At 42.8% G+C, this 13,658-nt stretch overlaps 1 protein-coding gene across 1 annotated transcript in view; it reads right to left on the reverse strand.

Moving 5' to 3' along the window:
• Positions 1–8,307: 8,307 nt before the first annotated feature.
• The window catches only part of NDUFA4L2 (NDUFA4 mitochondrial complex associated like 2), a 56,404-nt gene continuing 51,053 nt past the window's right edge, over positions 8,308–13,658 (reverse strand). The window contains exon 4 of the mRNA XM_081934255.1: positions 8,308–13,582. Coding sequence (XP_081790381.1) covers positions 13,526–13,582 — 57 coding nt within the window. The 3' untranslated portion in view covers positions 8,308–13,525. The remainder of the gene's footprint in view (positions 13,583–13,658) is intronic.

The following is a 13,658-nucleotide window of genomic DNA, read 5'->3' on the forward strand; positions in this document are numbered from 1 at the left end:
TAAGAGGAAACACTCTATGCAAACACCTTTGCACTTCTCTGGCTTATTGAGCACAGGTGGCTGTCTAAGGTAACCTATTTCTATTGCTTTTTTTAAAAAAAGATAGATGTATCATGATTTAACAGTAAAAGTTTATCACAGAACAAGCTGGTAGTCTGCACTATCTGTTTATATGGGGACAATCATCTTGCTGCTATTCCTTACATTCCAGCAAGTTTGGCCTGCATTATTCACAAGGGCTCTTTTCCAGTGCAAAACTTCAGCTAACAAAACCACAAATAAGTGGATCTTGAATCTGGGAATCAGGAGTTAGGTTTGGAGCCTATGATCACCTTCCTCGCCTAAACGTCATCAGATCAATGCATCTATACCTCCTCCTTCTCCTCTCATGATAGATTGTGTGGCAGCATCAAAAACCAGCAGTGGAATGGAGAGGTCCCTCCATCAAGAGCCATGTGGATGGAGAAGCCAACTTGAGCCACAAGTTGAGAAGCAGGGTTCCTCAGAAAAAGACAGCTAGCTACCATCTTGTGGAGCCTTGGAAATGGACTAATCTGCCCAGCATCTTCACAACCAGGCCAAAAGGATGATTAAAAACAGATCCATAACCTAAACCATAACAAATGTGCAGTTGTGGGATAGGCTTTTGCTCACCCAGACAGTGCTGAGCATCAGCTTGCAAGTGGCTGTGTGGACACTGTCAAGTTGCTACCTAACTAATCAGCCATCATACATATGGTGTCCCCTCCCCCTAAGTATTTATTGCATTTCTCAGAATTGATAGTCAACAGGGAGCTGGATAGCATCAGCTTGGCAAGGCTGTGGTACAGTAAAGTGGTCCATTGGCATAAGACATTGTAGGCAGAACACTAATAGAATAGAATAGAATAGAATAGAATAGAATAGAATTTTTTATTGGCCAAGTGTGATTGGACACACAAGGAATTTATCTTTGGTGCATATACTCTCAGCGTACATAAAAAATGATACATTCATCACGAATCATAAGGTACAACACTTAATGATAGTCATAGGGTACAAATAAGCAATCAAATCATACCAGGAAACAATATAAATTGTAAGGATACAAGCAACAAAGTTATAGTCATACAGTCATAAGTGGGAGGAGATGGATGATAGGACCGATGAGAAGATTAATAGTAATAGTAAATAGTTTGACAGTGTTGAGGGAATTATTTGTTTAGCAGAGTGATGGCGTTCAGGAAAAAACTTCTTGTGCCTAGTTGTCTTGGTGTGCAATGCCTTATAGCATCGTTTTGAGGGTAGGAGTTGAAACAATTTATGTCCAGGATGTGATGGGTCTGTAAATACTTTCACAGTCCTCTTTTTGACTCGTGCAATATACAGGCCCTCAATAGAAGGCAGGTTAGTAGTAATTGCTTTTTCTATTATTTTCTACTAAATAATAACATTCAAAAAGGAGAACTGAAGGAGTTCCTCAAATGCTAATGCATTAGTTTTTTAATGGGACATACGTGACTCTAATCCTGAATACTTTAGTTGGTCAGCATGACCTCCTCTTCACCACAAAAGAAGATATATGCATGGAATAATCCATCTACTGTAAGTTGAGGTTGAGGTTTGATGTGATCAACTTGGGAAGAAGACAGCAGAACTCCGTGAGAAAATCTTATTTTGTCCTTGAGGATCCATCATAGAATGAAAGGGTCACGGTGATGCTACTGCTACTACCCCAAGGGGGCCATTTCAGATACTATGTGCTTCAAGGCACAGCTTCCAGGGAAATATTTCTGTATCTTCCTCAAGGACACAAACGTTTTTATATTCTATGCATAATATTTGGAATAACACATAAAATGGGTGCTTTTGCACCACATGTCTCGGAGAATGTGCTGTCCCATCTATTATTCAACTTCTCAATTAATAGTTCTAAAAGGTAACTAGTCTCTTTAATATTATCCATTTCCCACTTGTTTTGGGAACATACTGTTTCCCTCTTATTAATAAATCAGACTTCATTCAAATCTAGCTTTATGGGGGAAGTTCCTAAATCACTGGAAAGCTGCACTTCACAGTAAATTATATTTACCCTCCTCCTCCTCCCCGCGTATCCTGGAAGCTTATCCTGAAGATTAATTACTATTGCTGATGACAACTGATGCCTTAGTTAAATTGCTCTGGTTTCAACTTCCAGATGTTCTGTTTCTTCTACCACAGCTGGCTTTGATTATGTATTTTGATACTAAGCTTTTTTGTGTGTATGCAATGCTTGTAATCACATGATGCTGCTTGCATCTGAAGATTTGTCTTCCGTGAATGGCCCTGTTGGCAATTATAATCCAACACTTCTGGAGGGCACCAGGTTGGGGAAGACTGTCAAAAGTCAATGACCCCTATGAGAGTCTACGAGCTAGCAGAATATCCCTGTAATGTTAATGCAATGATTATGATCATTGCCTTCCAAAGAGTTCTTATTTGCTCATTCTATAAGGTCATCACATGCATCAAAAGTGGGTTTCTTTTTATTTTCAAAAAAAAAAAAAAAGCAACTGGACTGATTTTTGAGGCAAAACAAGACATTTTGCTTCCTCTTCTGGATGCTTCATCAGTTGTATTGGATGCTGTGGGAGATGGAAGGACAGATTTTTTTTGCAGCAGCTGCCAAAAAAGCCAACACAGTTCTAGGCTGCATCAACAGAGGGATAGAATCAAGATCACGTGAAGTGTTAATACCACTTTATAATGCCTTGGTAAGGCCACACTTGGAATACTGCATTCAGTTTTAGTCGCCACGATGTAGAAAAGATGTGGAGACTCTAGAAAGAGTGCAGAGAAGAGCAACAAAGATGATTAGGGGACTGGAGACTAAAACATATGAAGAACGGTTGCAGGAACTGGGTATGTTTAGCTTAAGAGAAAGAAGGACTAGAGGAGACATGATAGCAGTGTTCCAATATCTCAGGGGTTGCCACAAAGAAGAGGGAGTCAAACTATTCTCCAAGGCACCTGAGGGTAGAACAAGAAGCAATGGGTGGAAACTAATCAAGGAGAGAAGCAACTTAGAACTGAGGAGAAACTTCCTGACAGTTAGAACAATTAATCAGTGGAACAGCTTGCCTCCAGAAGTTGTGAATGCCCCAACACTGGAAGTCTTTAAGAAGATGTTGGATAGCCATTTGTCTGAAATGGTATAGGGTTTCCTGCCTAGGCAGGGGGTTGGAATAGAAGACCTCCAAGGTCACTTCCAACTCTGCTATTGTATTGTAGGAGGCTGACTAGGCCACACCCATCATGGCCACGCCCACCCAGCAACCAGGCAGAGAAGCCCTTGCTAAAATTTTTGAAGCCCACCCCTGGTTATAGTACATCCTGATATTTGCTGGTGGATTCTGTGGCTGCCTTGGTCTGTGGTCACACATACCTTGGATGTAATATAGCCGCCTTCTCTTGCAGAAAAGTGGGCAACCCATTTTGTAATGCAGATGGCAGGTCACTTCAAATTCACAACATATCCTCGGCGTGTGACCACAATTGTGCCCAGAACTGATGTTGCTAAGTGAAACATTTGTTAAGTGAATTTTGCCCCATTTTACAACCTTTTTGCCACAGCACTGCAGTTGTTAATTTAGTAACACGGTGGTTAAGTGAATTTGGCTTCCCCATTGACATTGCTTGTCAAAAGTTTGCAAAAGGTAGCCACATGAACCCAATGCACTGCAAACACCATAAATATAAAGCAGCTGCCAAGCATTTGAATTATGATCACATGGCCACGGGCAGAGGTGGGTTCCTACCGGTTTGGACTGGTTCGGCTGAACCGGTTGTGGTTGCTGGCCTGGGTCGCCAGAACCAGCAGCGCCCCTGGCCTGCCATGCCTCCAAACCAGTCCCCTGGTCAGCTCAGCATGTTTTCCCCCCATTTTTAAATGTTCTGCACATGCGCAGACCTAATTACGGGTAACTGCGCCCACGCAAGGAGTGTACATCAGGCAAAATTGTGTGCACACTGAACCTGCAGTAATGCCGGCAGCGACCCACCCCTGGCCATGGGGATGCTGCAAGGGTCGTGTGAAAAATGGTCATAAGTCACCTTTTTCAGTGATGTTGTAACTTTGAATGGTCACTAAATGAACTATTGTAAGTTCGAGGAGTACCTTGTGTCAGAATCTTCTTCAGACCCACGTGGCGTGATAGCTATCGCCGGTTGAATGTAAATTAATGATAGTGGTTGAGGATGAAGAAATGGAAACATTTATTTCCCTGTATTCCAACTCGAATTAAATTACAACCACCTTTCCAAGTTTGCCATAGCAGCTCGGGGTACACAGCTAGTAAAGTCTGAGCTTCAAACCATTAGGCTGAAGGTAGATATGAAGATCTTGCTTTCTCAGCTATTCAGTATCAAAATTGCTAAAGCAATGGGAGAGTGTAGGCCGACATATATGTAACATCAACTGACCTCCATCATACCATCCCTACCCCAATCCTTGATGACATTAGGGCAGAGTCCCCACCCCCCCGTCAGAAATTCATTATCCGTGTAATGGTCAATTTGGCCCTGCAAGAGCTCATCATGACAGCCTCCATCCATATTGAAGCCCCCAGGAAATTGAAAACGCATGTACACTCTGAAGCACAAAAACGAAGAAGGAATATCGATCCCCCTTATTCAACACAGCTACCCAAAGCAAACAACCGCCGATTCCGTCTCTCTGAACTCTCTGCGGCGCTTACTTTTTGATTTCCTAGGTTTAACCTGCAAATCCCACTGAGCTTTAACAAAAGAGCTTCAGCCGGCTGAAATGCAACCTTTAGTTTTTAATTAGAAATGCAAACAATCTTGCGAAGAAGTGTTAACATTTAAACGGCTAGCGCGGTGTAAGAAGCTCCCGTTTAAAGGGAAATCAGTTTCAGATTTATTATTTTTCTCATTCTTTGGCTTCTCCTGTGTTAACCTGTCAGGCACGGAAGTAAAAGTTGAAAGCCTTGTTATCACCTTTTTCACCTGTCAGAACAAGGCTGTCAAGGAGCTTGGCACCTTGACAGATGACATAATCACTCCCTCTCTGAAAAATACCCCTGAGCTGCAGAACGTAAGAGTCCCATTCTGCTCCATCACTGCTCACCATCGGTACCAATATGATCCATTTCCATTAAAGGACTAAACTAAACAAAAATATGTTTAATATTGATTATATCTCGAGGGAGAAGATCCTTTTTTCTTTTTTTGCCAACTCAGTAAAAGTTAAACTAGTTTATACTTTTATTTTTTTGAGGAGGGGCAGGTTGCATAACTAAGTGGATACAACGCATTGCAAAGAACTATGGTAAATGGGTTATGCAATTTGGCTCCTTTCTAAAAATATTAGCAAGCCAGGATTGATAGTCAGGATATCATGGGGATGGATGTATTACATAAAATGTAGCAACAGCCACGGAACTAATAGTTGTTCCGACTGCAAGTTCTCTGCTCTATCCTAACAGCTAATGGGAGTTGCAAAGCTTGCTTTTAAAGCCCTTCACCACGGTGACATATTGATCTAGGAAATGCAGCTCTTAACTATGCTTATCTTAATTGGCAATGTGGAATGGGTTAGGAAATGTAGCAAATATCCTGGTTCTTGAGCAAAACTGACTGCACGAAACACGGACAAGCAGAGTTTCAGATTTAGAAAATGTAGGTCGCTGTCCACATGGTGATGATGAATTGTATTTCCTAAGATGACTAGGCTGTCATCTGGAAAACTTTGCATTAGTATTGTCTTCATGATTTGATAACAGTAAAGGGGAATTCAGGTCTCCTTTTGTCTTTCCTCTTGACTCAGTAGTTTTCATTTTCCAAAGCCGTTCAGAAGTCTAGTACAAAAGGGAGGTTTAGAAATGCAGGGACCTCTGTTGTCTAATATTGTCTAATATTGTCCAAACCTAAACCGACGGCAACAAAAAGTTGCAAGGCAGAGTTATGTGTTGTTTAGGGCTCTGGCAATCCAGCCAGACCTAAACTCTAAACATTGCACCGCATTCCGCCTCCTCTTGTACAATTTTCCATATTATCTTCCCCAGTAATATTCTGCATCCATTGTATACATTTCGTATCCCACTGAGCAACTTTCAAGGGATCTTTTTAAAATAAGATTAAGTTTGACATTCTTTTGCAGATTTCTCCAAACCTGCCGAAATCTTTCTGCTGTACCTGGATAGGATGAGCAGCAGTGCCTAAAGATTAGCACCTGGAGAACATGTAGACAGTACTGCTGTTAGTATTTAACAGCCTTAAAGAAAATAAAAGAATTTCCAAAGTTGTTGAACTATATCATTTTTTTTTACATGCCTGGTCATTGTGGCTGGGTATGATGAGAACTGCTGCAGGGGAGGATGGTGTACTAAATGGTTTATTTTCTTAATGTGTATTTCCCTTTGCTCTGGAAATAGCCAATTTACTTCTGGACCTGCTATTTCCTCTGATGAGGACCAGTGTTTGTGATGTTGGAATCCGAGTCCCTTCCAATTTCCTCCGTTCTGTAAGTAACACAAAAGATGACTGGGTAAATTTGCTCTTTTCCTACAACTGACCTTTGCCTCATTAACGAAGGAACAAGTGGTACTTTTCCTGGCAATTTAATGCAGAACAAGGTTTTAAAAAGAGAAGAAACAGTGATTGGTGGCTGCAAATATTTTCCCTCCTACCCTGCCTGTTCCCAGTCTTGCCTGCTAGGCTTGGGGGGTGGGGGTGGGGTGGGGGAAGTTACTGGTAGTTGCTCTCCCTAATGATCTTGAGCTGAAAGGAGCAAGTTTTGACAAATGGCCAGAACCATGGGTTTCTAGCTATTCATCAGAACCTGTTCCTTAGAATGAGGTGTGTGTGTGTGTGTGTGTGTGTGCGCGCTTTACTTGCCCTCACCAACCTGCCTCTCTCAGGTTCTCCCTCCCTCATCATTCCCTTTCTCTTGCTCTGCCTCTCATACTGTTATTTGGTTAGGGAAATCCCAATACTGCTTTGCTGGCTGCCTAATCAGTCCTGCTGCCTGAACCAAAATGATTTCGCAGGGAAGTTGACAGTAACACAAGAAGAAGGATGGGCTAAAAGAAGCCAATGTGAGTTGGTCACCTCCTAGTGCAGGGGTGTCCAAACTTGGGAACTTTAAGACTTGTGGACTTCAACTGCCAGAATTCCCCAGCCAGCCATGCTGGCTGGGGAATTCTGGGAGTTGAAGTCCACAAGTCTTAAAGTTCCCAAGTTTGGACACCCCTGTCGTAGTGGGTCTAGGACAACTCGCCCTGGCCAACTTTCCCTGGCCAATTTGCCCATGGCCAACTTGCTGTGTTGTCTTGCTTTAGGTTTGAACCTTCTCAAGCTAGAAGTTCTCAAGGCTGGAATGAACTGCAACTCTACTTGTCCGTCTCTTGAGTTATTCCACATTGAATTGTCCCGTGGCGAGTTGGCTGTGGTGAGTTAGTCATGGCAGGTGGGCTGCGCTGAGTTATCCCATTTCACCTCCCAGCCCCTGTTGTGTTAATGCCACACATTCTCTACTAAAGCATCACCAGTCACTTAGGTCATTTCCTCACTTCTAGCGCCTTCATAACATCCCCTAGCTTGAAAGGATATAAAACCTGCCCTCATTAAGTTGAAGCAACAATAGTTGGATGACTCTAAAAGGTGTTATACGTTACTATGTGCAAGTAGTCCTCACATAGCAACCACAATTGGGATCAGTAACTCAGTTGCTAAGCAACATGGTCACTAGGCGGAAAATCATGTAACTCTGATTGGACTTACAGTGCATTCAGAAAGTATTCAGGCCCCTTTGTTAATGTTGTTATGCTGCAGGCTGATTCTACAGTTGTTGTGTAGGAAGTTATCACCCAGCCCTCTCCCAGAAAAATGAAATATTCTAGGAAATATTGAAAAGGCAGAATATTATATTTTCCTGGATGTGAAATAGGGAGAAACACATTTTAAACACAAATTCCTGCAGCTTCCTGCCCATCCCCACTTTGTCAATGGGCCATTAAGAAGGCCAAGCTAGTCCACTTTACATAATAAAGAGTTCTCCCCATCAGCTCCAGGGGCATGGGATTAAGGCATAATAATATTGGCACTTTACTCAACTGACCACATGGCATCTGAACTCAACCAAACCTGGATTCAAAACTCAGCCTAGAGAGTTGCCTCTGCACGGGCCCATGTGAGTCTGGCAACCAATCAGAATACATTTCTTACACAGGAACAGGAAACAGATAGGTGGGGCTGAACAGATTATGAAAAGCCCAGCAAGCCTTTCTTCTCTGCTCTTCTCTTCCCTTCTCTTCCCTTCCTTTCTCTTCTTCTCCATCAACATTGAAACATGTGATCACCTTTTCTGCTCAGGACTCAAGCCATGTGGTCCTGTCCACCATTAAAACCATCTTTCCAAGCAGCCTCCATGTCTCCAGTGTCTTTTTCCCCACTTGGAGCCGAACCCAGAAGGACATTTCATCCAACAATTGACATTCATTTTCTTTTCTCAATAATCCACACTCGGCACCCCATAATGGCAAAGTGAAAATAGAATTTTAGAAATTTAGGTTGAATTTAACAACTGTAGAATCAGGCTGCAGCACAACAAAATTGACAAAAGTGAAGTGTGGTCTGGATACTTTCTAGAATGCACTGTATAATCTTACTTCCCTTTTGGTTATTAAGTGAAGACATAGAGTCACTAAGCAAAAAAAAATATGTGGGCATGACTTATAATCTTCCTTCCTCCTTCCATATTGTACGGTATTAATTCTGCTTGACTCAAGCGAAAAATACATGCCTGTTGCAAAAGTAAGCAGCCGACAATCATGTGACTGCAGGATGCTGTGAGGATTGTAAATGTGAGGATGGGTTGCAAAGTTATTTTTTCCGAAGCATCGTAACTTTGAACGGTTGCTGCAGTCAGTAAGTGAGGACTAACTGTACTGAAATGAATCTTATCACACCTGTGTTGGGAAAAGTAGGAGGCACCAGCTTAATGTGATATCAGATAACTGACCTTGACTATGAGTTGAAGATGAGTAGAAGTGTAGAAGTGTCCTTCAAGAATGATGCATTTTTTGGCCGTTGTGAAGGGGGCTTACATGTAATTGCTTTGCCTGTGGCTCAGTGTGGTGGCTTAACAATTGGGTATATTGTGCACGGCTAAGCAATCGGGTTAATTCAGTAACGTGGTTCAGTTAACCGTGAATTCACATTTGGTATGAAGATAGCTGTTTGCTAGAGCAGATGGAGAAGAAATAGACCTGTTCTACATCTTTATTTATACTGAAGTGCAGGAAATTCCTTTATAGACTATTATTACGTTTCCCTTCTAGGCGCAAATACGTAACTACAGACACATGTATCTAAAGACCAGTTCTTCTGCCGTTATAGACTGAGGTATTCAGCAGCAAATCAGCATCTTACTATTCTAGACATACAGAAACTTGCTCAATGTCTGGCCCTTAACCCACCACCTTTCCCCTCTCAGATGTGCAGAGGTGTCCCATCATATGGAAGAAGAGTGGGCCAGCAAGGAAGGCCTCTATGAAAGAGGGTGGGCTGCATTTATGAACCACAACTGAGTTGTTGCCTTTAGGAAGGCAGAGGGAAGCTAATGAGAGAAACAGAGATGAGGGCTGCCCTCAAGAGTTTGATCCCAGCGGCACTTGAGTTTTCCTCTTCGTCTTTGCCTAATCTTAAGACAAACAGGAGAATGCATAGAGATGTAATTGTATCATTCTCCTGGTAAATTTCATTTTTTCTGGAGCCCAGTCAAAGGTTGAGGGGGAAAAAAATTAAAAAATGTTTGCCCAACCCCATGTGTGGATGGTTCACTAGCCAACTTCATTCTTCCTCTACTTGGCCTGAGGCCTAGATGCTTTTCAGAGCCTTTCTGACGCTGCCATCGCTTAAACCAGCAACAAACTCTATTAGCTGCTACTGCAAATTGGATTTGTTCACCGCGATTGGATTTTGCTTTCGGCGTGTGTGGCTTAGGTGGCGGGCGCGGGGGGAGGGGAGAGAGAGGAAGGGAGTGGGAATAATCACGAATAATAGTGAATGTTGCATTTCTCTCCAGAGTCCAAGCAGAACTGTCATCTGTTCCTCCTACAGGGTGGCAGGAAACGAAAGATTTAAGGGAGCAGCAGGAGAAAACACACACCACTTTTTCACTGCAGGCTTGTTAGATGGTGGGCCATCCACACACACACACCCCTTCTTGCTTTTAGAGCTAAGATAACAGCTATAGGAAATGTGACCTATCTTGGGGAAGGAGGGCCACCAGTTGTAATAACTGTAAAACGAGAGTACAAAACAAGCTTACACTCTAATGTTACAGTTGTGTAGCTGATTGTTTGCACTATATTTACATATACAGTTGGATCCCAGTCCTGCAAGACTGACAGGTGGAAGTCATGTCTTTTTCTATGGCAGTTAAAAAAAATTGCTTATACAGCTATGGCAATTTGTTTATTCACTGGTCCTTCTTGTATGTGTGGGGGCATTTGTGCACCTGTGTGCATGTTGTTGACTCCTGGCAACTGATGAATTAGCCAGGGCAGCTTTCTTGGCAAAATTTTGAAAATGGTTTGTCATTGTATGCTTCCCAGGATGGTGAGAAGTGACTGGCTTAAGATCCCCCCAGCTGTTTTTCTTTTTAAACCGAAGGTGGGACTAGAACTCATTGTCTCCCAGTCTCAACTTCTAGGCTAAACTGGCTCTCTCCTTCCTCTCTGCTAAGGGTCAAAGTTTGTTCTAAAAGGCCAGGACAAGAATGAATAATGGATTGGAGAATTGTAGGGCTGTTAAAAAGAAAGTCCAGATCTACCTTACCTGGCAGACATCAGCATGAAAATAGCACACCAAAGGCACTTGGCACATTACAGATGTGCAGAATGAAGAGATTATGGGAAGTTATAATAAACTATGTATATGGCTTAGACATCAACCATGGTTTGTTGCACTAACTGTGGTCAAACAAAATGCAGCTGGGCCTCAGGTCTGGATTCAGACCACCGCTTAGGTTGATTTGGGATGTCGATTCTGAGCAGTGGTGAAATTCAAATTTTTTTTCTACCGGTTCTGTGGACATGGCTTGGTGGGTATGGCAGGGGAAAGGAAACTACAAAATCTCAATTCCCTCCCCACTCCTGAGGGAAGGATATTGCAAAATCTCCATTCCCACCCCACTCTGGGGCCAGCCAGAGATGTTTTTTGCCAGTACTCAAAATTTCCGCTACTGGTTCTCCAGAGCCTGTCAGAACCTGCTGAATTTCACCCCTGGTCCTGAGTCTCAGTAGATTTAAATAATTTATTCTGTGTAGGATCAGAGGTATCATTTCTTTTTCTCTGTGAGGAAATTATCTTGGTGTGAGGTACAGAAGGCATGTAAGGCTTAGGTGAAGCAGAGGATAAAGCCAACTGCAGTTTTACCTTGCTGTACTGTAATTCCTAATCACTTCATGTCCTCTAATAGTATAAAATTAAAGGAAATCTGTGAAAGAGTTGAACTGAGGGCTGACAGGGTAGGAGAAAGGTAAAGGTAAAGACTCCTTCAGTGGAGCTCAGCTCATGGCAGCTTCACAGATTTTCTTGGCCAGTATCTTCTTTCAAGATATTTTATCTTCTTAGAAAGCTTCCCTGCTGGTCTCCTATCAAGTACAAATCCAGTTTGACCCTGCTTAAATTTGGGAAAAGCAAAGTCCCACCAAATAACTGCAGGATGCCTGAATGCATCGTGATTGCGGCCTAAAGTCAGTGAAAGAACTGACTGATGATAGCCACAGGCAGGGAGGCTTCCAGCCAGCCCTTCAGTCTTTAAAAAGAAATGCATGCCACAGAGGAACATAAGATACTGACCTAGAGAGTTCCAACATACAGAAGCAGAGCCACAGGTGAAGAAGGCTATGGATAAGTGAGGCAACCTTTTCCTGCAACTGTCAGATGGGTGGCATTATCCATGCCATCTTCTTCTTCTTTCTTTCAGACTAAAAAGACCACAGTCATTGGTAAGAGTGAGACAGAACATTCTTTGATGCTGATTTTTGTAGGGCAGATCTGACAGCTTTCCTGCTGATGCAACATGCTGGCATTATTGTGCCGCCAAACAGTGCCTGGTGCTGTTTCACTGCTGCTGCTGTTTCCCCAAATGGCAGGTTAAATCTTCAAGCCCCAATGTAGATACTGCTGGTGCTTTAATTGAAGATTACAGTTGAAATTTTGGAGCGTATCTGAAAGATTTGTTTTGGAGCCACCGAGCTATGCTTCTGATCCTAGACCTCAAAGTGGAGGAAGCTAAAGAATCCAGAGAGCATAGGACCCTAAGTAAAATAGTATAGAAAGTTAGGGATGGAGTTCCTTGATGCTAATTATTTATTTTGATTTTAAAAGAGCCGCAACAAGGATGACATCCTCTAAAAGAATTTAACTGGCATTATTAATTCCAATAGCTAGGTCAATGATGGCGAACCTATGACACAATGTCAAGAGTGACACACCATGTTTTGGGTGACACACTGACATTCATCAACATCCGACAATATTCTTGAAAGCACAACTTGTTCTTGCACAAATTTTGGAGGCTGCGTGAGGGTGTTTTCTCATGTGTGTTCTCATGTGGCCTCCGGACCCTCCAGAAGTCACGTAAGAGGACTGCGGACTTCTGAAGCCTCCAGAACCTCTGAAAAACATACAAGAATGGGACGTGCTTTTGTGGTTTCCAGAGGCTGCAGAGGCCATGGAAGAGGCTTCTCCCAAGCTGCTTCAAGAATGAAGGCCTCGGGTGACCCAGAACTGCCACAGGGCCTGTCAACAGAAAGAGAACACTACCTGAGGGTAAGTGTGCAGCAGATTCTGGGAATCACACATGATTGGACTGTATATATATATATATTTAAAAACAAATGAATATGTAAAGAATTGTTTCTCTTTTGTTTGAAGGGGAGGGTAGTGAGTCAAATTAAGCATTTTTCAAATTTTGGACACACCAAGCCGAAAAGGTTCTCCATCACTGATCTAGGTGCTGGGACTGTCCTGTCTCTGTGGGAATGGTAAAACTGAGCGTGGGAGGCAGGAAATGCCACACATCAAGGTCAAGGATTTTTGTAGGAAGGGAAGGAAAATAGTGAACCAAGAAGTTTGCACAAAGGGGACCAAAAAGAATGTGCTTTGTGTCACTTTGTCTCTCCCTCTCTTCCCCCCACCCTCCTGATTTTTTTTTAAAATAAACAAGTTGTTTGTCAGCTCAATATTTAGGGGCATTTCCCAGTGGTAGAATGGGTCACTGGGCACTTTTGATTCTGTTGGATGGGCTGTAGATGTTGATTGGTGATCTTTGCAGTCGCCACCAGCAAACTGCAGAGGCAGGGGAGAACAGCTGCAAAGTTATCTTGGCTGAGGCAGAAGCTTCATCGAGAACTCTCGAAAGGCTGACATGTTCTGCGTGGCAAGACGGCAGAAGATGCAGCTGTGCCAATGACAAGTCCAGTAACTTTCCTTCAACATGGCAGGAGTAGGGAACTGACACGGTGTGACACTTTCAGCAGTCTGGACGATCCTTCTTCAGGTCTTTGGAGTCCACAGACATGGCAAATAACTAGGGAAGAAGGCATTATTGGTGAACGCTTCCTTTCCTGAACCTTGATCAGATGAATGTGGTATGAGGCAATGAG

Source organism: Natrix helvetica (assembly GCF_964273705.1).
Source record: "Natrix helvetica genome assembly, chromosome: 1".
NCBI lineage: Eukaryota > Metazoa > Chordata > Lepidosauria > Squamata > Natricidae > Natrix > Natrix helvetica.